At 41.4% G+C, this 26,111-nt stretch overlaps 1 protein-coding gene across 8 annotated transcripts in view; it reads left to right on the top strand.

Moving 5' to 3' along the window:
- CTBP1 (C-terminal binding protein 1) overlaps positions 1-26,111 on the top strand; it is a 236,143-nt gene that overhangs the window by 164,083 nt on the left and 45,949 nt on the right. The window contains exon 1 of one of the 8 annotated variants that reach the window (XM_032107967.1): positions 6,809-7,027. The exons of 5 other annotated variants lie outside the window; for them this stretch is intronic. In XM_032107967.1, the coding sequence (XP_031963858.1) occupies positions 6,988-7,027 (40 nt within the window). In that variant the 5' untranslated portion in view covers positions 6,809-6,987. Of the gene's footprint in view, positions 1-6,808; positions 7,028-26,111 lie in introns of those variants that run through there. 2 more of the 8 variants (XM_032107968.1, XM_032107971.1) reach the window with 2 other exon arrangements.

Genomic DNA, 26,111 nt, shown 5'->3' with positions numbered 1-26,111 from the left:
GAATTGTATCTTGCATGTCTGGCATAGGGATAAGGATTTCTTGCAGTTTACTTTTCAGCTATTCAGTTTTAAGTCTTGAGAATAGGAAGTAAAAAAGATGCACAAGAGTATTTTGGTTTAATAAAAGAAAAAAGGTGTGCTTCTCAATAACCTCCCATAAATGTTTGTTAGAAAAAGATACACGTATTAGGAGAAGGTTAAAAATACTAGTGTGTCACCAGCTATATGGAGACAGAGAACATGGAATGTGTTTCTCTGGCTAATGGAGTGTGTGTTTTACACATGAAACCTTGCTAGTTTCTTTTTACTATTCTAAACCCATCAACCATTCACTGTAATGGATAGCCTAGCCTGTATATTGTTCCATATGTTGTAAATATGGAATTGATTTTCACTGCCCATCTCTTTGCTTACTGTTTTTCTCTACTCTGATTTTCCCGTTTTCTTAGAGTACAAAGATCACTAACATTGGTATTATTTTTACATATTTAATAGGATGTTTTTCTCATTTTGTTTACAAATCTCTGGATATACTACTTTTTAAATTAAATTAAATATTTTTAATATCCACATAGAGCTTGCATGTTTTGTTGTAGTCTGTTAAATTATCTAACAGTTATGAGTAGGCAGGTTTTACTGTGTTCAGGCAAATGTGTTCAGGTTTTTCAATGTGCCAGTGTCTTCTGTTGCTTGTTACAGCTGCTGTGCACAGTGTGGGTTACTGAAGGTACCTGAAGTGCTTGACTGATGGGGTGCAGCTGCTGACTGGTGTTGGAGTGCAGCATTAACAGATTTTAATTGGATGGGGATGTGATCAGTCAGGGACAGCCAGGGAGGTTCTGTGTGTATCAGGAGCTGGTGTGGTGATTCACTAGAGGTCACTTTTTGCTCACTAATGAACCACTCTCTTATCTTAGCAGTAGGTGATAGTGGAGTGCTGGTAGTGCAGTATTTCATGGTGGTACAGAGAAGTGCTCAATTTGGAAGAGGATGAAATTCAAGCCTGGTAACTTGTCATCATCCCGAGTAAATTTGACAAAGCAAGAGAGTTCATTTCAATGTCATAAATGTACCTAATCCCAGTGCGTCGTTGTGCCTTGACAGCAAATGGACATTTTCATGTAACACTGTTCTGCTTTTTTCATCCTTTAATATCTTTGCTGTTTTTTCAGACAGGTAAGATTTGTGCTTAGTTTCAGAGCAAGGTCTCTAGCTAAATGCTTAATGAGATGTGGCTTTGATTTCATACGTGTTTATTTTTCTTGAAGGCATCCTCAGTTTTGTAGTGTGTGTTTGAAACAAGGAAGTATGATGCTTTCTATGCCACCTAGTGAATGAATGATGTTCATAAATGCAAATATAATTGTTTGGGAACTTGAAAACTATCTCTGATACAACTTTTGCTTTTTTCCCTGACTACTTGTTGTGCAATTTTGACAAAAATAAGATGCCAAGCATGTTAGAACTCAAGAGGAGGTGGAGAATAGTAGAGTGCAAATGGCATTGCAGCCCAGTAAAACACACCCACAGTAGCAAGTTCACTCAGGACATCCACTGGTTCTGTTTAGGCCAACGGATGGTTCATTATGCTCCATATTACATGTGAAATTACTACCACCAAACAGGTTATTGAATCTACTACAGACTTGTGGGTTTTGATCCCTTCAGTTGGCCTTAATATGTAGATCTCAATTTTGCATGCAGAATGCAGCATCATAAAGAGTATCTGGTTTTCATTATAATTTTAAAGAGACAGTCAGGTTTCATAACTATTCTGCATATGCCAGAGCCTACTTCCCTTAATCGGCTAAAAAATAGCAATTTGCTTCATGAGGCCCAGACTGATTTAAAACTTGAGAAGTAAATTACTACTCAATAATCCAGTTCTATAAAAGTAAATGCAGAACGTTGTTATGCTGGTTCATTATGTTAAAAGCATAGCACATTATAATTTTTAATGGAATGTGAGTGTAATATATTCTAAACGCCTTCTTTAACACTTTGGGAGACAACTGGATCCATGGTCTTGTCAACCGAGGGGCTATCCACTGCCTACAGAATTTTGTCAGTAGCTAAAAGTAAATTTTTAATAGCAGGACCCTCAGCATAGTATGTCTGTGACTTACACAGTTTGAATGAGCTCCACGATTTCAGAAAGGTGAGGAGGAGAAAACCTTCCCCGGGTCACTAACCCGTTTTTTGTCCTTTCATGTTAATTGGCTGTTCATTCCTGGGAACACAGATTGCGCCTCTTCTCCTTTACCTCATCCAATGTCAAATCCCCAAAGAAGCCCTGCCAGCGCAGAAGGGAGCAAGCCATATGGGGTAGGTTGCAGTTGTTCCTTCAGGTCTGGATTTATTCCACTGTGAACAGATGGACAATGGCTGACATCCACTAATGGTTCTCAATAGGTTTCTTCTGCTGTTCAGCTCTATCTTCTTTTTCACTTCAGCCAGAACACAGACCGTCCTGGAGATGGTCTGTTAACTCCTCCTGACTAGATAGAAAATAGTATGTCTCATTTCACAACAACCAGAAAATGCAGAGGATTTAATTCCACCCTGGTTCTTATGTTTTCAGCACTTGTGTGAAGAGGGTGAGATCACGAAGAAAATCCCTTAGTCACTTAATACAGATAACATCAGAGGAGAGAGGTTTTTTGTGCTCAGTGGTTTGAAGGGAATCTATTCTTCCACTCATTCAGCACACTATAAGCTTTTTCACTTTGTATTTCCAGCATAGAGCTAGTAGAGCTGTTCCATTCTGAGAAAGGAGCAATGCACATTTGGCATTTCAGAAATGACTTTGAATGTTTGACACAGCTGAACTACTTCTTCATTAAGTGGAACTTTAATCTGCTACTCTGATCCTTCACCTTCTTTCTAACAGTAGATGAAGGTCCTCTATTTTATTTCATGCTTGCAATGACCACCATTTCTTAAAGATGAGGTGGTTCCCTTTAGTCAATTATTCTTTTTTTCCCATTTTCCCCCCAGAACCTGCTGAAAATTTTTCTCCAAAATGACTTCCACATGAACCAGAAAGCATTAACTTCTTGCAGTGGGAAGTTTCATTCAGAGGAAGTTATAACTGAAAAAAAAGAAGCTGTAATTAAAATACGCGATTGCAAAATCAAAGTAGGCTGATCTCTCTGTGTTATATAAACAAATGCTTTTTAGAATCTAAGTGAAAGAATTAAGGAAATATTTAAATCCAAACAAAGTTTTCTTTCCAGATTTTAGATAAATTGAATTGACTTAGTTTGATTATACATTTAAAGGATCTATTTTGGATACAGGTTAAGTGTTGGGCCTGCTTTATCCAACCATTCTTCTGACATAAATCTCTCCTAGGATCTCCTAATAGCATCTACAAGATTTACTGTTGACAAAAGTTAAGATATTCCATTGAAACATAATCTTGCATTTTGATTAAAAATGCATAAAGGTTTTAAATTTATGGCTTTAAAAACTGTTACAATGAATGACGTCTGTTTGATAACAAAGCAAAATCATGCATGAAAGAACCAGCACGCATGACTGTGACAAACCAAAGAAAATCTATAAGCACACAATAGCAGTATCTTCTTGTAAGAAAATTGTCAAACCCCACTATTCACTTCAGAAAACATTCAACATATATCTTGGCTCATTGCTTAGAGGATAAAAGAGCAAAACTTCCTTTTTCAGTATCTTCAAAGTCACATCTGCTAATGATAGTGAATCCTAATGCACTGAATTTGTGAAAGCCCAAGGTCACGCCCTTATGATTGAACATTCTGAGGGGAATAAAACTTGTACTTAAATTATACATGTGGCTGTTAACAGATACGCTTAAAACAATGTATTTGCTCTGCAGCACATGTACTCCTCCAGCTGACTCTTACGGAGCCAAGAAACAGTTTAGGGGCTTTGAAAAATGCCATAATTCTTAGTTCAGGGCACAGAAGACACTCAGCTGTGTTACACTGCTGTTAAAAAAAAAAGGTTGCAGTAACAGCAGTGCCCAAATGCGGTAAGAAGATAGGGATTGTTAGGCTTTGTGGAGGATGTACTTGTATTGTAGAGCTGTGCAAGCCGTAGTGTAAAACTCAACTGCTCTTGAGTTATTTCACGTTCTTTTTCATCCTGAGAGTCTGCATAGTTTATTCTGTGGAGCAGGTGCCTTGTGGCAGCTGTCGAAGAGCAGGGTGGAGAGACCTTTTGGCTGGGGAGATGGGGTCAGATAACAACCTCTGTCCTTCAGCAGGTGCAACTCAGCTTGCTGCTGCTGGAGGGAACACTGTTGGTCCAGTCAGCATCAGCTGAGAATCCAGCCCATGATGTTTTCCTAGGAAGCGTGAACTTGTGATGAGAGTGCCAGGAGAGGATTGGGTCCAGCGTTACCCTACAGTGTGTGTATTTGTTAGGTCTCTGTACAATCAGAAAGGAAAAAGAGCAAGCATATGAATCCCTTCACAAAGTAGCGTAGAGAATACCAAACTGCAGTATTAATAACCTCCTGTTATTGAATCCTCCATCTGTTCATCATGCCAACTTATCCTCACTTAGAGCACTCCCCTTGTCATAATATTTTGCGCCACACTCTCCTCCCTCCCCGAAGCAGCAGTTCCAGTTTAGATCTAAACATTTGCCCAGTCATGTAACCCCACCGAGGACATGGTCTCAGTGCCTGTATCTGTTTATGTTTCTCTATTAAAAAATGCAACTGAATTCTTAATTTCACTTCTGATTTTTTCCTTTTCTACTAGTATTTTTTTTTCTGGCGATTCTTTCATATCCATATTGGTATTCACAGATTCTTCTCTTGTGGTTTAAGCGTGTTTGACCCCCTAATGCTCACTCCTGATACTTTGCCACATGACAACTGAAGCAGTGAGGGAGAAAAAAAATAATTATTTTCTCCTCAGAGCTTTGATATGTATGTGTTTTTATATTTGTTACCATCTATAAATGGCAGTAAAGTGGTTAGCCACTTGAAAGTGATTAAACCCAAATTTATTTATACAAACCCCACATGAGGTGCTTGGCTATATGCTGCTCTAGTGATGCACAGCGAGAATTTAGGGAAACTGTTCTTTGAGGGATGTGTGAGGCGTCTGTGCTGAGCCACAGAAGGTTTTCCCAGGAATACAGGAGGAAAATGAAGATAAGTCAGAGGCTGCATAGACTTGTCCTGGGAGTTACCTCCCAATCCTGGTGGATAATCCCGTGAAAGAGACACACTACTTGGGAAATGATAGGGGAAAACAAGTTATTAGGGAGCTGGAGCCAAGCTGCTGAAGACTGCCTGTATGTTAAAATCCTTGACTTGTGTCCTGAACGGATTCCTGAAATCCACACAACTCGGAAGCTGAAACCACCCTTTATAACCTCTGGGTTCAAATATTCCGCTCATAGACAAACCAACTCCCAAAAAAGCCCGAGGGAAAATCTACAGCCCTGTCCCATCTCCCAGTGAATTGCTCTTGTTTGCTACCCAGGAGTCCCTGTCTTTATCAGAGGGGGTTCGGGTCCCTGAGGGACTGCTGGGACCGCTTGCTGACAGGAAACGATCGTTTTATTTCTGGAAAAACCCAGAGCAGGGATGTTCGCTGCCGGGCTGGGCTGTGGGTGGGGACGGACGAGCGAACGGCCGCGGCTCCGCTTCTCGCTCGCGGCTAGGAAGGAGGAAGGGGCGGCTGTGGCAGTAGAGTGAAAGTTTCTGGGGGGGGCTGGAGCGGAGCTCTGGGCGTTGAGGAGAAAAGAGCCACGGGGCAGGAGGCAGCGGGAGCAAGAAGCGGCGGGGCTATGGCGGCCGCCGCTCCCTCACCGCGCCCGGGCGGGGCTGCCGTCAACCGACCCAGCGGCCGCGGGGGCGCCGCCACCACTTTGGTTTGCGTCGGCCGCCGCCGCCGCCGCTGCCCTTCGGGCGGGGAGGCGCATGGCGGGCGCGGGGTGACCCCGAGGGACCGCGGCCACGCGGGCGCGATGGGAGCACGTCCGTGGGGGACAGAGCAGCCTTTGGGTCGCCGCATTTGGGCAATTCGCTCTCCTTCTCTAAGAGCTGCTCCCGCTCGCGGCGGCGCCGACCGCGGGGTTCGTTCTGGGGCTCTTCAGGGCGGATCAGGGAAGCTGCAGGAGGCACTGACCCTCACCGGGAGCAAAATCAGAGATTTATGGCTTTATGTGTTTTCATTCCTGTTAGTTCATGAGGGAAAAGCCTTAGCCGAGTCACAAATACAGCGAAACACCAGAAGTGCTAATGTTTTGGGATGCCAGGAATGGGCAGAAAGTGATGGGCAGGAAGTTCCACCTGAACGTGAGGAGGAACTTCTTTCCTGTGCAGTGACTGCACATGGAATAGGTTGTTTAGAGAGGGTGTGGAGTCTCCTTTGGAGATATTCCAGACCCGTCTGGATGCAATCCTGAGCCATGCGCTCTGGGATAACCCAGGGAGGTTGGACCCGATGACCCACTGTAGTCCCTTCCAACCTGACCCATACCGTGATTCTGTGAACGCAGCCGGTGTTAACTTAGCCGAAGTTTAAACAAAACAAAGCAAAACAAAGCAAAGCAAAGCAGTGGCGACATCGCGTTTCGGGGCAGGTCCCGCTTTCGCTGCGCGCGGCCGAACCAGGCTCGCCCGCCCCGCTGTCTCGTTCATCTCGGCGCCCGCCGAGAACCAGGAGATCGAGCCTGGGGGGCGCGGCGGCGGCGGCGGCGGCGGCCGCTCCCCACAACTCCCCCCTCCGCCCCACCCCGCCCCTCTCTCCGCGGGGGCGGGCGGGCGCGCGTGCGCGCGACGGTGGCGGCGGGGGCGCGCCCGGCGGCGGGGGCGCGCACCGAGGCGCCGCTCAGTTCGGGGGCGCCCACGGAGCGGCCGCCATATGCCGCGGCTGCCGCGGCGGCTCCGAGCGGCGCTGCCCCCCGGCATCCTCCTCGTCCTCCTCGTCCTCCTCCTCCCCCTCCTCCCCGCGGCGGGCGCGGACGGAGCGCGGCGCCTCCATGGGCAGTTCGCACCTCCTGAACAAGGGCTTGCCTCTAGGTAACCATCCGGCCTGCTCGCCGCGGTGCGGGGCGGGCGGAGAGCGGGGCGGAGATGGGGACACACACGAGCGGCCGCCGCCGCCACCGCGCTTTGTGTGCCCGTCACCGCCGCTCCGGGCCCCGCCGCGGGCAGCGGGACTGCCCTGGCGGCCGCAGCGCCGGCGCAACTTTGCCCGGTGGCTGCTTTTTGAGGTTGGGTGAAAACATAAAGGGAAATAAAAACGAGAGGCGGAGGGGCGGGAGTGCGAGTCGTCCCGAAGTACCAAACTCAAAGGGCGCTAAAGCTGCGCCCAGGAGGGGTTTGGGGTGTTGGGTTCCCCAGGAGGGGTTTAGGGTGTTGGGTGCTCCAGGAGGATTTGGGGGGTTCGGTCCCCCCTCTCGCTCGTGGGGTGAGCGGTGCCGGCTCCGAGCTGCGGGAAGCTGGGCCGGTGTTTGGATAAACAGGAAGTTTAAAAGCGGCGTTTTATTGCTGTAAAAAAGTGCTTAAGGCCTGGCTGGTGGGATGGTTTTGGCAGAGCTGCAGACGGGTTGTCTATCAGAGGTAAGGCTCTTCACCTTAAATCTCAATTTCTCTTTTTCTTTATTTTCCCTTCTTTTTAATTTTTTTTCAAAGCATGCGTTTATGGTGTTGTTTTTTAAGGTAACATGAATAATATGCACGGGGTGATGCTACAGATCTGCCTCCAGAATTGCTTGGCATAAATTGTCATGTTAATCTGAGGGTGATTTTTTTCCTGCCCCCAGACATAAGGAGACAGAATGTCGATTCTGTTTATAAACATTATCATTTTGTAAGCAAATGATACCAAAAGAAGGCTACAAAGCATAGAAAAAACCCGTTTACAATGTAGATGTGAGTCAGTCTGCTATGCTGCTTTGTTTTCCTCTAAAAAATTAAATTCAAAAGTCAGGATTTAAGTCGTAGAGCTGAGCTGGACAGAATAATGGCAGAAAACATTGTTAGCAGTGCTGATTTTTAAAATTTCACCTGTTGTAACTTAAATTGAACAATTTCACAGCGCGTTATATTTTAGTAAGTGTTGTTCGTATCAGGAAGAATGTTTGCTTTTAGGCCACGATGGAGCAGCTAAGGATAATCATCCCTTTAGCCTCATTGAAAATAATGAGGCCTAATAAACTGAAGTGTGTACTTTCTTTTCCAGTGAATTAAAATTAACTGTCATATTTGCGATGTGTGTACGTGTTTTGAGTGCATTGCACTGATTCCTCCTCCGGGGTCTTAAAAGATGTAAATGTTCTTATTTAGTATTCGAGCCCCTTGGCAAGTAGCTTGATGCCCTTATTAAAATATTTTAAATCTCATTATTCTGTCATATTAGGAAGGGAGCAAGAAAATATTAAGAAAAATAAAACATACTTAAATAATTTCAGATTGAGATCCCATTAAGTAACACTTTGAAAATCTGTTTCTTTTATAAATAAGAAGGGTTAAAAAGATGAGTTTAGATTAGACTGCTAGCAGAAAGATAATTGTCCAGTGCATCTCTTTGTTCTGTGCTCTTATCTGTTTTATCTATTTTTAGCTGTGCGTTGGTGAAGCAGGCATGTAAAATTAGCAGCCCAAACTGCTAACTTCAGTGTATTTTATAATGTTGCTCTTTATTGACCCCCAAAGGCAGCAAGATTTCAATATTGGAATTCCTTAATGTTTGACAGATAGCATCCTCTTCAGTTTATTATTATGTCAGCCATCCCCAGAGTGAGGTAGTGACAAAATATTTTGCCCATTTGCAATTCACTGGTGTATTTCAAACCTAAGGGAAACAAAACAACCCTCTGCCCCCAACCTGCCTCTTTTCCAGCCTGAACAAGAAATAGGTGTTTATGAGGTGGCTGCAATTCATAAACAGACGAGAGAAAGTGGGAGAGTTAAACTGTTCCCTCATTTTTGTCATTGTTAATGTAAAATAATACTGCGGACGTGAATTTAGTTTCTCCGTGTTTGATGGCATTGAGGGTGTAAATTGGTGCAGAGTCAGTGGTGTGTTCTCTGTCCTTCTATAAACACGCTCCCCCACCCCTCCAAGAAACACAGATTCAGTATTGCTCCATCAGGGAATGTGTTATTTCATTACTGAATTGGCAAATAAAATAGTAATAATCCTGAGAACCGCTGTGGTCATGCTCAGTAGAAGAGTTTAGTCAATGAAACTGCTATTTTGAAATGAAACTACTCCAGTCACCTTTGTGAATTTTGCAGTTGAGTGTTGTTGTTTGTAGTTAAGGAGTAGCTGGAGCGTGCAGCTTCCGAGCACACAGTACACTATGTGTAGAAAGCTCCTCATCGTGATGGAGTTCTGATACTTTGTCATCGTGTGGAGTTCTGATAGCATGATAAAACAAATTACAAGTGCCCTTACGCTTGTCAGTTTGGTTACCTCTTGACTTGTCCTTCTGCATCATAAAGATAAATAGTGTCTGCCCTTTGTTAAAAATGTGTGATCCTTCAATTTATTAATCTCTCAGTCTCTGAGAGCTATTGTTTTATTTGCAGTGTAAACAGAGTTGGTTGCAGCACTTAGCCAAAAGTGTGATCCGAGAGATTAGGATTGGGCTGGATACTGTGAAGTGTTATCAGACAGGTACAGTAGTGCACTTGCCAACGTTTTGAAACATAAAGTCAATTCCTTGTTATCAAGTAAGAACATCTACTGCAGATCGGTGACTAGGCTGGGTCATCCTTTTTGGGGAGAAAACTGACATTCTCCCGAAGTACCTTTTTTTACATGAATATTGTAAGTATGAAAAAAAAAAAAAAAAAAGGAAAAAGCTTATTTTACCAGAAAATAGTTTGAACAGCAGTAAGTGTGTGGAAAGGCACAGATTTTAATGTCTTTTAAGCAAAGATGCTGAGAAGCAACATGATCTTTAATTTGCTTATGTGAAATACAACAGTGAACTTGAAACCATGCTGATGTTTTGGGTTAAAAGTGCTTGTTGCCATTTTGTTTTGCCTTACATATCGTGCATTTGTAATAACTGTATTTTCTTGAAGCTTATCTGGAGCACTTGGCTGCTCGTGTGTGAGAAACCCGCCTTTAAGAGTAGTAGTCAGGTTTTCGCCTCCCAAGCCAGCTGGGAGCATTGATGAGGTGATACTCCAGCATGTGTCAAGCTTTCAAATCCCAGAGCAGTTGGCAGTGCAGCAGCGTAGCAGCCTCCTCTGAGGCTCCCTCACCTCCTGGCCCCATAATTATTTATTTAGTGTGAGAGTAGAGATGAAATTACACTTTTAATACATGTCCTAAAATTTAAGGTGAGGATAGAAGTTGTAGTACAGAGCCCTTTAGCCTTAGTTCCTCAGCTGCACGTGCTTTCTCACTCCCAGACAGCGGAGCAATGGATTTACAGTTTGGGAAGACAAGTTCCCAGCTGTAGTTTTGGGTCTCTTTCTCCCCTACTTACTGCCTCAAGAGCAAAGATGATGATTCATTTTAATCTGTGAATTGATGAGGAAAACATGCGTTGCAGATAAATCTAAAATTAACATTTCCTTCTGAAATGTAACCCTTTGCTCCCTCGCCAGTATTCCTCTGGGAGAGCTGGAGAAGTGCGGCGGTGCTTCCAGTTGTGGCGGGTGGTTTAGGATCTCTGAGCTGTGGTTACGACAGGATCTTTTCCAGTGCACAGTAATCCTCAGCCCATCTCCCCAGTGATTAACGTGATCGGGAGTGTTTTGGGAATCTGACAGCATCCGAGTGTTGGCTGAGTGAAACTGGTGTGTGGCTTCATGTGGTGGTGCTGTGCGGAGAGGAAATGGACTAAGTGTCCCAAAATGTTCATGATGCGAAAAAGTCACTGAGAGTCCCCGGATTAGACTTTTTTGGCGCTTTTGGGGCCCTTTGACGTTCAGCTTTGGTTTGATGGTTGAAGTGAGTAAAAACTTCGGATTGTTTTTGAATGTGGCCAGAGACCTATCTGGTTCCTTGAGGAATAGGAGACAGTCCCTGGGCTCCTCTAATTTGTGCTGCCTGGTAGCTGAGATATGTGGCCCATCGGGATGGGCCTCCAGCCCCACCCTCAGGCTCTGCCTGCTGGAGATGGCCTAGGGATGGATGCCTGCCCAAACCTGGGTCTTTACCCTTTTGGGTGCTCCATCAGTAATGAAATAATAATTAAAGAAAAAACTTCACAAGGTAAAATTAAATGCCAAATAAAAAGAAGTCACTTAAAAGAAACCTGTCCTGAAAAACATCTGTGCATTAGGTGAATAGATTAATTGTTTTTTGATATGCAAAACATAAAGTGTTTATGTTTGCTATAGCAGAACGAGAGATGAATTTTTGAGGAGGATTATGAATTAGCTTGTTCTCTCTTATGGAATATTTTTGTCACTTCATTTCAAACATATCATGTTTCCTATATTATTATTCCATTTACTAATTATCCAGTTTGTGTCTAATCAACATAATTGAAAATTGACATTGTTTGATTTTTTTTTTTTTTTCTTTGAACTAAGTGTAGCTAATGCAATAGCATGTTTCATGCTGGTATTTATTTCAGACGACTGTTGCTCATCCTTGTGTTTTCATCTTTTTTTATACTTGCCTTTTTCAAGGGGCTTTTAGAGGAATATGCTTGCAGGGTACCTGCCAGGGCAGTAAGCCAGAAGGAATTCTATGCAGAAAGCAGAAAAAGCTGGGACTGGGGACAATTGTTAAACTAATTCTGAAGTTGAGGTATTAATAGAAAGCTTTTATTTCTGTTGCATATGAAGCCTTTATTATTTCAGTATTAAAGCACAAGGTAATGTGGTTATATAATTTTGCTTTACATGAGGTATTTTAAGGCATATTTTAACAGTTCTATTTACAGGTCAGTGGCTGTCCCTTGTCTGTGCCCAAACCACTTTCAGCAAGTTGTGTCACCACTGGCAAAGTTACATAAGTCTGCAGTGAAAGTTGTTCACTCTTTCTGCCTGTGCGTGTGCCAGAGCACACCACGTCACCCCTCCTCTCCTTTTGGTCTATTTAGGGGAGCTCTGATGCCAACTTACAAAAAAGTGGAAGGAAGCAGGGAAACATTACTTACTTGACTTGAGTCACAGTTCGAGATTCCTGTGTGCAGTCCGAACTCTGTATTGTTGGATGTGCTCTAATGGTCTTCCTGAACAGCCCCAATATTTTTTGATAGATTCTGTCGTCTGCTGTTGGACACGGGCACACCCTGTGATGGTGGGAGTGAGGGTGGGGATTGTGTCCCAGCGGGATGTGCTGAAAGCTTTAATAGCAATGAATTCTCCACCACCATGTGGAACATGACAAGAGCATAACTTTTGCTGCCTTTCAAAGCAGGCGTTGCTTTGGCACCTTCTGTGCTTGGTTCATGCGTGACCTTCTGACGCAAGAAATGTCTGTGGTTGGGGAAACCACAGTGGGCGCCCAGTAGGCACATTTACCTGGTGTGTCTGGTTTTGTGCAGTAGGGATGTGGGCCCTCACCCATGTTGGACAGTCAGGGTGGGGTCTGCCCACAGCAGATAGTGGTTTAGGAGAGCTGAGCTCTAGGGACAGCAGAAGAGAGTGGTCCTGCTTTCAATTTTGCAAGTCAGAGTCTCTGAAAGCCAGGCTCCGTGTTGCTGCCGCCATGTGGCAGATTGTTCTTCTCTCCCACCCTTCAAACATGATCAATAGGAATTAGCCTGTGGCTGCCATGTGATGACAGCAGGAATGGCAAATGGGACTCTCCAAGGCTGCATTCCAATCAAGCTGTATTCCTCTCCTATGGCAGGACCATGCACTGTGTGCCTGGCCAAGCAGAGGAATGGCCAGTGGGCTGTCCTGCAGCATGCTTGGACAGTGCACTGGCCAGGCAGAGCTCAGAAAAGAGCCAGAAGAGAAGCAGCACTGCAGGGGATTTTCATCATCTTCTACTACACATGGATTTTTTTCACTCTGCAGAACGTCATCATAGCCCTTGGGTGAGTCAGAAGTTGGGAGAATGAGCCAGAAAGGAGCTGTACCAGGATGCGTGCTCTCCAGTTGGATTGGGCTGATGTGCAGGAGGGTTTGTAGGAAGAGAGAGCTGCCCCAGGCAGCTCTTAATCAGACTTAAAGTCAGCAAGAGGTGCTGCTGGGGGCTGACAGACGGTAATGACTGTGCCATTGGTGCAGATCCTTGTATCTTTAATTTATAATTGCAAAGTTTCCATCTGCTTCTGTGGTATTTTTACCTGAATATGGATTTTCAGAATTAACCTTCTATTTTAAGCCAAACAGTCCAAAATTGATGTTGCTTTTTGCATATTTGCAGCACTCTCGATACTGTAAGGAAAATGTATGGCTTAGCAGAAGCAGTGGTGTGGAGCACTTCATCAAAATTCCCAGATGAGTCAAATTTCATTAGATGGTTGCAGCCAGTTTGTCTCTTGCTGTGTGCATAGCTTCAGTCTTTGCAGAGTCATGCAGGACAAAAGTGTTTAGCAGAGATAACCACAAGCCAGTCTCCAAACTCTTAAACTGATACTTAAATATTTTTTCACTTTAATGTGTTGTACCAGATATGTTAAACTGTTTATTTGCAACCGGTTAATGAGCATTTTCACATTTGTGGTCTACCAACCATCTTAATGTGTGTCTGGTGCTTCAGTGAACAGTATTAATGCATATCACAGCCTTTCTCATGTCGTTGATTTTCCCATTCATATAATCAGGGTTATTGAGAAGTGATCTTCAGTAATTCAGTGTTGTATGTGTGTGTTCCCATGCTGACAGGAACTGGCCAGTTAATTCCACCCTAACACATTATTTTTTGACTACGAAAGGTCATTAAGCTACTGATCAAAGGCACTCTATCATTTTAGGTTTTATTTTGCATCCCCACGAAATTCTCTCCTGCATACTGAAAGTCTCTCTGTGCTGGTTGTGCTTTTTTTCCCAGCCTGTCCTGTGCCGGGATTACTGTCTTTCATTTCTGCTACCAGCAGAAAGTCTTGTTAATTTTCGTTGGTTTGCATTAGCTTTCAGAATCCTTTAAGTTAAAAAATACGCAGTATCAATTTTTAGTACCTCTCTAAACTAGTTACTTGCAGCTAAAGGATTTACTACCTTCACCCTCAATCGAGATTTGCAGTGAATACTGCAGTTGCTTTATCCCATAAATTCTGTCAAATTTTCATTCATTTTTTTCAGCTCCTGTGTGACTCTCAAGTCACTTGAATTGTATTGAATTTGCAGAGAGTTCTTAATGTGGAATCTTCTCTTGTTACCCTAAAACTGAAGTGGCTGCCTTCATCTGCCCTTCCTGAGATCCATGGTCAGCAATTTAGTCACCACAGCACTGCTCCTTTGTGAACTTTAAACTCAGCCCCACCAGGCAGCACATTTTTATTTTTTATTTTTATGAGCAAAAGCAGCGTCTAAAATGACCTTTTATCTCTGTAGAGCTGGATGTATTTTAGCCACGCCAGTCGAGATAAAAAGAATGTCTTGCATTTTTTAAAAGCTTGTGGGAGGAGGCCCACAATAGAGGTTCCATTGTGCTCTTAGTACTGAGTGTACAGGAAATCACAAATTAGCTATGACGAGAGTATTGCAGGGGAGTTTAAAGTTTACTTAATTCCTATAGTATTGTATGGTTTTGAAAGGTTTCACAATACATTGCCTTTTGGGTCTGGTTATGTATGTTGTTTGTATTTGTCAGACTTCTGTTTGAGGCTTTCTCTTACCATGTCTTTGTTCAAAAGGTCTCATGTTTTGAATCCATGATGACTTTCCTTCTTACTGTAAATACAGAGGTGTGCAAATACTCTTGGCATTTGTCTCATGACACCCTGCAGCCATCTCAAATTTAAAGCCAGCATTGTGTATTCAGCAGTGAGAACTATCTCCTTAGAGAAGGAAATAAGAAAGGTTTCTAGTAGGAATTTGGAAGAACAGCAAGCTGCAGGCACACCTTTTCCTTTCTTAGCAGATTTGGATCCTGCAGGACGTTGAATTATTCAGCTTCCGGTTGCTATCGATGGGAGTTGGAGTGGGCTCACAAATTGAAAGGATTCTGGCTGCATCCTACAGACTAAACCTACGTTACTGAAGGATAAGACTTCTACTAAAATTTTGTTCAAAGATTGGTTTGTTTCATTACTTGCAGTTGAGGAACGAGTTCTGCCACTCAGTTGAAAGACCCAGGATTATGGGAACTCTCCAAAATCATGAGTCTTATTTTCTTAGTCCTGTGAATAAAGAAAGTACAAAAGAGCGTCTTGCATGGAGCTGGTAATAGAGAACTTGAAGAACTGTGAATACTGCAGTTTTGCATTGATTTTCATAACCTTGCTAGCATCTTCCCTCTGGACTGTTTTTTAAGTCTGTTAAATTCTGTTAGTGATTTTTCTGAGCTTTGTGGCTTTGTTTTAAAAAAATATATATTAAAAAAATCTGTTAACAAATACATAAATAGAAACTATTTTCTTAGACCCACAGTCAAGGGGGAAAAAAAACCTCCCAAGTAATTGAAAATGAAGTTTGGGGTTTTTTGCTGTCCTGGGGATACTCCGTCATAGAAATGATGAATATTTCAAAGTGTGGTTTACACAATTCCAGCAGCTATTGAAGTGCCCTGAAGATTTATTGGCAGGAGGGGATTTTCCTTTTTTTTTGTGCAGGAAAAAATGATGTCTGAAATCATCTACTTCTCTCTCAGATTTTCAAAGAGAATTAGTAAAAATTGGTTTTCATTTTAGAAGACTAATTCTAAAAAGAAGATTAAACAGTGGTTGTTTTTATAAATAGTAAATAACCTCATCTAAGATGTCTTTGATCACAGAAGTGCATAGTGAAAGACGTAGTCCATGAATAACCCGTATAACACCTGGGAAACTGCTTGCATTTACTTAAGTATGATTTTAAATCAAGTCAGTTAAGGTAGTGCAAGCCTGTTTGAACTCTTTTTTAAGTAAGTAAAGTGGGACTAAGTGTACTAAGCTTATTTCACATTTGCATTAAGGTATTTAGGAATCAGGAAAACCCAATTACTTTGTGCTTTGCAATGACATTGTTAGGCATGTGTGTTCTAGTTTTGAAGCACACTTGAGCATATAAATACAGCTGCCTTGTGTGGGATTTGTACCTGTCTATTAAAGGAACATCACTGAAGGATCTGTGTTAGGAATTTAATGTCCTACATGAGAACTGAATCACCTTCCTGAAGTCTTTTTTTCTTTTTTTTAGTTTGTTTTGTTTTCTTTGGTTGTAGAAGAAGTTTCTGTTTACTAAAAGTCTTAGGTGAGTACTGAAGTCAAGTTAAATGCAGGATACTGACTTTCAGGGCAAATTTGGTCTAATTATTGCCAGGGGAATTGGAAGAGAGAGGGCAGCAGAGATGGCCGTGGTAGCAGATGTCCCAAGTGGCTGTGGAATGGCCCAGATGGTCATGGTGGTTCTGTCACATTTGTGAGAAGCCTCAGAAGTGACCTGGGATAATTCACTTAATTTTTCTGTACCCAGTCCCACCCTACAAACTGTGCATGCAAATGATAGCTTACCTGGGAAAGCACTCTGGGATCTGTTGAAAATGGCACCAAATTAGAGTAGGATTCTTTAGTTAATGGTGCTCTGAGTAGGTACTTAGTCGATCTTGTTTGTGTCTTATCACATGGAAACAGTTTGGGAGGCAGTGAGCTTTCATTTGTGAACTGGCTTAAGGTAAATGCACTTATTAAAAAGACAGCCTGTGGCTTGACTGAACACAATGCCATGCAAAACATTCTGGTGTGATGGAAGGGCTTGCTTTCTCCAAGTTAAAAACATCATTTCCACCATTAAAGCTCTTCCTCTTTAAACAGCAAAAACCCCATCTGTATATTTGAATCGGGAAGTTGTATTTCACCAATTAACTTGACAGGACATGCATGCAAATGAACCAGCAGAGTACTGGTGAGTGAGGAGGCTGCAGCTCCATGTGCTGTGCACTGGAATATGGAGATGGTGTGTCAGCATCAAGTACCCTTGCTCCTGCTGAGATGCAAAGGCTTAGAGCAGAGACATGATTGCGAGCTATTTTTACTTAACAGTTGAACTTTGGAAGAGAAGAAGTAAGGGATAATTTCTTTCAGTTTGAGTTTGCACATTGTATGACTTATTAAAAACTTCAAGATGACTGTTAAGTAAAGACAGCTACTTGAAGTGCCAGATGGAAAAGAGCAAGAAAAATGCCTTCTGTTTAAAACAGAAAGGGGATTTTTGCTCATTTTGTTGGGGTCTTCTCAAGTCCACAATTACTGTGCTTGGCTCTCTCCAGTTCCATTTAATATTCTTTCAGATGACCTGGGTGAGGGGATCGAGTCTGCAGGTCCTCAGATGACACTGAGTTGGGTGTGAGTGTTGACCTGCTGGAGAACACGAAGGCTCTGCAGAAGGATCTGGGCAGGATGGATCAGTGATTCTGAGGTTCAGCAAGGCCAAGTGCTGGGTCTTAGCCTTGGGTCACAACAAGCCCCTGCAGCTCCAGGCTGGGGGAAGAGAGGCTGGAAATTGCCTGTCAGGAAAGGACCTGGGGGTGCTGCTCAACAGTGGCTGAACATAAGCCAGAATGTGCCCAGGTGGCCAAGAAGGCCAGTGGCATCCTGAGCTGTATCAGCAGTAGTGTGGCAAGCAGGACCCAGGCAATGATTGTCCCTCTGTATTTGGCCACTGGTGAGGCTGCACCTTGAATCCTATGTTTCTGTGGGCCTCTCACTAGAAAACAGACATTGAGGTGCTGAAGTGTGTCCACTTGTTTATCGTGGAGAAAAGGAGGCTGAGGCGAGACCTTACTTATCTTTACACTTATGTGATAAGGTTTAGACTGGATCCTAGGAAAAATTTCTTCACAGAAAGGGTTGTTAAGCATTGGAACAGGCTGCCCAGGGCTGTGGTAGAGTCACTGTCCTTGGAGGTACTGTAAGACCTGTAGATGTGGCACTTGGGACATGGCTTAGTGATGGCTTTGGCAATGTCAGGTTGGACTTCATGATCTTGGAGGTCTTTTCTAATTTAAACGATTCTATGATTCGTTTGTGTTGCAGTTTCTGTCATGGGTCCCATGCAGATATTAGATGCACAGCAAGATGCATTTCTCTCTTGTTAACTGTGTGACAGAGCACAGGCTTCAAACGACATCTTGGTCACGCATACCCAGCTCAGCATCACAGCATCAGGCTGCATTCCTGAAATCGGGATGGCACTTTTAGTTCCTGGTCTCATTGTCCAGCAAGTGCTCTTATGGACATTGCAGACATTTCTGCTATTTTAGAAATGTGCCTGCTTTCAGCAGAGCTGCTGCGGTTTGAGAAATACAGTATTGGCTGTTTGGTTTGGCTGTGAGACCCCTTGATTCATTCTTTTGCAGAGCAGTCCATCATCTTATTATGACCATTTTATATGGATTTAATTCAAGGCCTATGTTAGTTTATACATAACTTGGAATAATTGTAAAATGCGAAAAATGTCGAGTATTTTTCAGTTGACTAAAATTTTAAAAGGGCGTTTTTTCCTGCCAGCATCTGGAAGTTAGCCAGGTGAAAGCTAACATTCCCACAATACCTTTTCTGTGGGATAATGAGCAAGTTCAGGGTAGCATTCTTTCTTTCAGTTATATAAACAGACAGTGCTGGCCAAGGCTAAGAAGTGTTGCCGAACTTGAAATTGTTGCTGTTAGCCCTTCCAGTTGTTGCTCTGTTGAAAATGATTTATTTTTTCTTTATTTCATTATTGTTCTTCTCTTCATATTTAAATAACATGGAGTCTTCTGCTCTGCTGCGTTTTAAGATCTTGCCCAAGGCAGTGCTGTGTGAAAAATCCATGCGTTCTGTGGATGGTTTCATCCATGGTAGTATAAAACTGACTTTCAGAAGGCTCCAAAAAATAGAAAGGTGTTTTTAGAACAGAAGAGATTCTTTGACAATAGATAAGAAGAGGTGAAGGTGTGAGAAGCTGAAGTGACCTTTCATACTCAGCTTTGCCACTCCTGGTCCTTCCAAAACATAGCAGGAATTAATTGTCAGGGAAGTGTGGAGCCAGGAGTGCAGGTACTGTCATCCAGCCACAGCACAGGCAGCTTTCAGTTGCTGCTCATTGATAGGGATTTATTAAAATACATTTTTCCCTGTTGGAATTCATATCTTTGTACTTCAGGAGTTTCAGAAGAGTTTGCATGCCACAGAGGTTATTGTGAAGTACATGACTTCACATATGGAGTTTTATTAGTTGGGAATAGTCAGTGTGTCTTGAGCCTATGTGTAGATTTTTTTGTATTAGTTTTTTTTTGTAGGATCCCGCACAGGAATTTTTTGTATATTGCCTAAAAGCAATAGTTTATACATGAAGAAAGATGCAGAAATCCTGGCCTCTCCACACAGCTGAATTGTCATTTTTCAGCCTCTACAAGAACTGCAGAAGTGCAGTCAGTTGGCTGTGGACAACCTTAGGGAAAGGCTGGGGAAAGGCAGGGAGACCTAAAAAATTTTAGGGATGCTGGATGCTTACTGTGTAGTTTTCTGGGCTGTGGTGTAAGCATGGGTTTTATTAAAAAAAAAAAAAAAAGTCATCTTGGTGACTTAAAAACTTTTCAGCTTAGGTCTTTTGTACTGGAATGTATATACTGGTTTTTGCCCTTAAATAGCAAAGCTTTTCCTAGAAAAATCAATGCCTTTTTAAAAGGGCAGCAAGCAACTGTCATATCTAAAAATTCAGTTCTTTGTAAATTCTGAATAGACAGAGGAAGAAAGTCTGAAACCCTTAATCTTTCATGCTATCTGGATAAGCTGGAACATGGCTGTATAATTATTTTCTTTCATCCAATGATGTCACTGAGGTCCCTACGCAGACTGAGGCTCATAAATGAAACTAAAGATTGTTTTCTGTGAACTTTGCATTTTTCCATGCAGTGTTTAGGCCCATTGTCATGTAACCTCTGTGTTCACATAAATATGAAGTCAGTAGGGTGGGTACAAGCACTTGTAATTTTGTGTTCTCTACTCATGCAGAAGGCAATGAAACAGTAAAATTCAAATGGACTGAAATGCATTAATGGTGGGGTTTCCAACTTCCAGACCTGTAACCGTAATTTTTCATCTGTTTTAAACCTCTAATGACTTTTAATATGTTTTTAAGAGCTAAATAGGAAGAAAAGCACTGTTGCTTGATAAAATAGGCATCTTAAGAAATGGAAATTTATTGTCCTGTCTTCGGTTGGTATTCATTTAGAACAGAGGGTTTATGGACCTTTTAGTTGGGGTTATTTATTTCTCAAGGTTTAAAGAACATATACTCAAACTGCTGGTTTTATTGCATGTAAATGTCAGTATCTTGGAACCAGTTATATTTAGATCTGTAGCATTTTTGACAATTCAGTATTTCTAAGCTTCCTTGCTTAAATTAAGTCTGTTTTGTCCATATAGAAATGGACATGTGTGGACTGTATATCCCATGATTTTATTTATGAACTTTTAACTTACTTGTTTGCTGTAGTACTGTTAGTGGTAGCACGGTTTAATCAGCTGTGAAGTTGGATTTTGCTCGTGCACATGGAAAATTTTAATTACATCAGATAAATGTGTGCACATGGCCATGTGAGCTGCTTGTGTGCAGATATATATCTCCTCATTCCTATTGTGCCTGATTTTGCAGTGAGCGCTCAGGTAGCAACAGCCTCACTCTACAAACAACTCTGCTGACTGATTGCAGGACCCCAGAACAACTCTGTGAGTGAGGAACCTTTTGACCTTAAGGACAAAAAAATAAAATCCTAATGAAAGATGTGCTTTCATGTCCACCAACTGTGAAACCTCCATAAGAATTGTACAAATGTTCCCTCCTTCTTAATAGAAGTGTTCTCTATCCTGTTTTTCTTGACTAGAGTGACAGCTTTTAGAAGCATTGTAATGATGAAGTGCCATTAGATGCACACCATTCATGTCTTAAATTGCAATTTAATTGTTGTGTTCTTTGCTGTTCTTGTAAAATAGTTGGATGTGGTCAGGATCTTGATTTCCAGCTCTTCTACTTGCTCTTTATTTTCTTGTTTTGTAGGTTATTCATTTTTTGTTGAATTATATGTCTTTCTGTGATCAGTTGGCATGGAAACATGGCTCCTTTATAGGCCGGTTGCTTTTAGCATTAATTTGCAGGTACTTGTTTTTGAATGTGAAAATGGAAACCATTTATGTTCTTCATCATTCCCCATCATTAATACTTGCATGCTTTCTGGTGCAGTGTAAATTACGTTTCCTTCTATCTTACAAGGAAAAATGTACTCTTAAAGGAAGAAAAAAATAATTACTGCATCGTGCACTGTGCACTGTATTATGAAGACAGTACTTCATATAAAAATTGTTTTTATACATATAACTTGGCAGAATCACTGAAACAAAGACTAACACTAAAACTTAGTTTCAGCTGAGAAAGTACCTAAACATTTCTCAGTAGTGCAAAATAACGCCACCCAGTTTCTGTTTTATTAATGTAATTATTGACATGGCTCTGTCAATAATGAGTGTCCTGTCTTCTTCTAGGAATTTGCTGCATTTCACTTGGATAAAGGTTAGCGATTTGCTTTGATCAGTACTGATGAAAGTAAGGGAATAATTTCACTGATATTTTGTGATTTTAGTTAGTGGAGTTTGAAGTTCCTGAAATACCTCGATACTATCAAAAGTCAAGTTCTGGGCTTCTTTTATAGTTATTGGAGCAGTATTCAAGGTGCTGTGATGGTGTGCTGCAGCGACTGCTGCTTAGAGAGAAACAAGTAGTACTATCACACATCTTAATGAAGAATAGTTAGACTAGTAGTGTGTGTTCACATTTATAGAGATTTGGAACTCTGTCCAAATAAATACTATTTTAGCTATCAATAACTATCTAGTTTAAGACCTCCTAAAAGTGGGTGCAGAATTTCTGCTTTCAGTATAGTTGCTTTCAAGTTCTGTAGGATGAGATTTAATCTCACTCCTAACAGCTCTAGACCCTTGTCTGAAGAGCTTTGTACAGATTGGATATGCAGAATAAAAATCAGATTTGAATTAATGTACTTTGGCTCATATTTCTCCATCCTGTTCCAGGCTTCAGACACTTTGTTTCACTAACCATTTATTAGGGAGTGTGCAAAACAAATTCAATTGGTACTGCTCATAACTCCATTTTACATGTTTAATAAACAATCAGTTCATCTGGCCTGTTTGGGCATAGTACTGAAGTGCTTTTTCTTTATTCTTTAGGTTAAAATACACACAGTTCAGTTTCAAATCCATAAGTCTATGCAGCATTTAATAAATTTCAGTGAAAGTGCTACAGACCTGCAGGTTAGATATATACTTTTTTCATGCCACTTGTCCTATGTTATGAAAGTCATGACATTACTCAGCAGCCATATTGCTCATTCCCTCTGGACAGTTTAAAAAAAAATTCGCCATAAAACAAAACAAACCAATCCCTCTAGGTGCAACCCCCGTATTTTTACATTCAATATTTTCTTTAAATAACTTTGGTGGGAAAGAAATACTGTGCTTCATGCCAAACCCTTCTACCAAAACTGTTCAGAGCTTTCTTATAGTTACTTGCAAGTGGTTTTCTTGGAGTTCAAGAGAGTTTAATACAGCAGATGAGGGCTTTTTACAGCAGTGTAAGACCAGATTTTCACTAACCATGGTGCAGCTGTGAAAAGAAGTTGGGCCTTGACACTTCCTGTGTGATAGTATCTCCTCATGCAGAATAGAACCAATCCTTCCTCCCTTCTACCCCCCACCCTCATTCTCTGAACACATCTGTTGAAAAATTAAATGGGTCCCACACCAGTCTTGGTATTTTTCAGAGTAACTGGAGAGAGGATGCACTAAACTAATTTTTTCCCTCCCCATACTTCCCTGCAATGCCTGGTGGCACTCCAGGCTCAGGAAGGGCTGCAGAGAACCACACTGAGGATAAAACTCCCACTGTTAATTCATTTAATCCCCATACTGCATTGTAGTGTTCATCATGTAGATTGAGCTCTTCTTTCATATTCTCTCTGGAACTAAATTTTCAGTAACCAGCACAGCCGCTTCCTACATACTTTTCATTCTTTAACCAGCTGTTGAGTGTGGTTGGTGTCCTGTCTCAAATTCATTTATCCAGAGGTGGGTATACTACTCACTGAAATTAAAGGCTTCCCTTATGGTTCGAAGCTCTCCCATGTTCTGCTGTGGGTCCTTGGCAGACCTCCCAGAGAATTAAGCTGCTAGTCATGTTGTCCTTTAAATATTTTTGACCTAAAAGTTTAATTACCTTTATATGAAGTATTTAACATAAGCTTTAAGGGATATGTAGCTCTTACTAAGTTGAGTATTTTATCTCAGCCCCTGAGGGTCACATTTCACAATGTATTGTGATGGTGTAGACTTTATAAGGAAATAATGCTAATTAATTATTCAAAAAAAAAAAAAAAAGAGCACAGGTGGAGTTTCTTCTTAAAGCATTTACCTAATTGACCAGCACCTGCCTAATCACTGTTTGAATGTACCTTATTTTAATCTGGTTTACAGTGCAGACGTAATAAATGACTCTCATCTGGGCTACTCATGGATGTACAATTTTCATTACAATGGTTTATTTTTCAGATTTCATTTGTTATTCTCAGCACTTGTTTTTCATCTTCCTTTTGTAGCTGAGATGACAGTCCTGACTCAGAGGGACAGAAAGAATGAAAAGATTGACAAAAATATTTTCACAGCTACATGTTCTTCTGAAATAATTGTTGTGCTGTCAAAATACCTAATAAGAAAAAGGAGAGTGGCTGTAAACACAGTTATGGAGCAGAAGTAATAACTTCTGGTTTTTTACTTCTGCCGTGATACACCTGCATGAATTTGGTTTGCTTTATATGCAGAAAATAGGGGAGATTGTGTTATGAAGACCTATTACTCTGTCTCAATCTCAAGTTCAAGGATTCAAGCTTTGTGTTCTTCTGTGATGTTCTGGAAAACAGTCACAATGGTTTCTTGGTTTCTGGGAGTTAATCTGATAGCTGTTGTATTGCACTGAGCAAGCTTTCAGCTGTCATTTTCTCCCAATTTTTCAGAACTTACAGCCAGTAGGAAGCAGTTAAACTTGTTTGCCAGTGTCTTTCCCTATGTTGTGTCCATTTTCTGAACAACAGAATGAGTTTAAAGTTTACTTTGCATGAACTCAGTGATGGTTTGATTATCTTTGAATGATAAAATTCCAAGTAATGTGTTTCCTGTCTGCTTGCAGAAATGCAGTGCTCCTGCAGCCTTTCAGCATGCTGCTCTTTATCCTGCTACTGACATCCCTCCTGTTTCTGGTTTCAAAAATGTAGAAAAATCATAGAGTAAGGTTTCTTATTTTAAGACTTTTCTACTACATCCAATTGAATGGACACCAGACCAATGTAATTGCTTCTCAGACTGTTGTCAGTCTATATTTTGTTTCAGAAGGGGTCCATTTTTGTAATTGTCTGTTTTTCACGAAGTGTGTCACTGCAGAAGTCTAAGGCTGTCGCTGTGAGTGGGGGAGATGACATTTGTGTGACGCATAGATGTGCCATGGGCAGATTTGTAAATGCCTCTGCCTGCACATTGGTGAACACACGATCTAGAGCAAGTTTGTTTTTATGTTAAGCCACACAGGCTAGAATAAAACTGTGAACTGTCATGTTAACTGTATTTACAAAAAAATGCAATAGTGAATGCATTTTCCAAAATGTAAATGGTAGATCACGCCAAAAATACACAGTCAGAGAGATAATATGGCAAGAAATCCTTGTGAAGAATGATGGGTACCCTTTTGCCTTAAGATTCTCTAACTCTTAAAAATGGATTCAATAATTCCTTTTATAATACTTCCCCTGTAACTGATGTTTTTTAGCACTGATAAATGTTTTATGCAATTTACAGAGACAGAACATGATTTGTGCCCTGAAAAATTTATAATTATCTGCAAAGCATTTTAAGGCATGTGAACCGACCCTTTTCAAGTTGAAAATGGTTAAACTGCAGAGACTAGAAGAAACTATAAAGCCTAGTAAAAAAATGCAAATATAGGTCATTTTTAAACACTTCTGGCTTTTCACCATCAGAAAGATCTTAATATGTTCAAAAACCTTCCCCAAACCCCTTCAGCATGTGGTATGTGTGGGAAGAAATATTTTGCTTCTCTCATCAAGTCATGGAAATAACTCCCAATTTTAACTGTTTTTCTGTGCAGCTTTAACTGTGATGTTGAGACCAGAGCTTTTGTAATTGAAACTCAAATTTCTCCTTCAAGAAAAGCTCAGTAGAACGGCTCTCTTACATCATACGCTTTGGTTATATTATGATTAAATGTAACATGATAACATAAACCCAGCTTTTGCCTTAAACTGCCTGTTTTATTTGGCACTTTGACTGTTGTTACTGGCTGGTTCTCAGTGAGCTTGTCATTTTTTATACATCCTGTTTGCTTACCTTTAAAATGAGTATCTTTTCAGAAAAAGCTATTTATTTAAGCTTGATTATTTAGGCTGCAGAGGACCTTGGATGGGAGGTGCAGGATTTCAATTTCACTATACTCCAAATTTTCTCAGTTTTACAACAACACTGTTCTCTAGTTTGTAATCATCATCAGCCATTTTCTTAATATTGACAGAGGACAGCAGAGGTCGGGGCTGTGGGAGGAACCAGAAAGGGAGAGAGCAAAAAAGCTTTAAGGAGCTCTTTGCAGAGGTTCAGCGTTTGTCAGAGTTGCTTTGGTTTTCAGAAGAGCATAATGAAGTGTAACTCGAGGGATTTTATTGTCCTCATTCACCAGAATGCTTCCTACTGTGTTGAACTGACCTGTTTTAATTATGCTCATCTTAGCAGTCTGGACTATGTATATGTGTATGTATTTAAGTTTTTAGCTGTCTTAAAGTTTCCAGCTCTCCTCCCTTCTTCCCATCCCTAAACAAGTCACTATTTTTTTTTTGTAGTTTCACTGTAAGGATTGCTAACACACAGCATCATGATGATGTTCACCTGAGAGGACAGTGCATCACATTTGATGCTTTCCCAAATTAAAAATAGTTAAGGAGTTACAAAGAAATTGGAGAGGTCAGTGTTCAGTGTGTAAAATATTT

The sequence above is a fragment of the Corvus moneduloides genome, chromosome 5 (assembly GCF_009650955.1).
Source record: "Corvus moneduloides isolate bCorMon1 chromosome 5, bCorMon1.pri, whole genome shotgun sequence".
NCBI lineage: Eukaryota > Metazoa > Chordata > Aves > Passeriformes > Corvidae > Corvus > Corvus moneduloides.
This window is presented reverse-complemented; position numbering and strand designations above follow the sequence as displayed.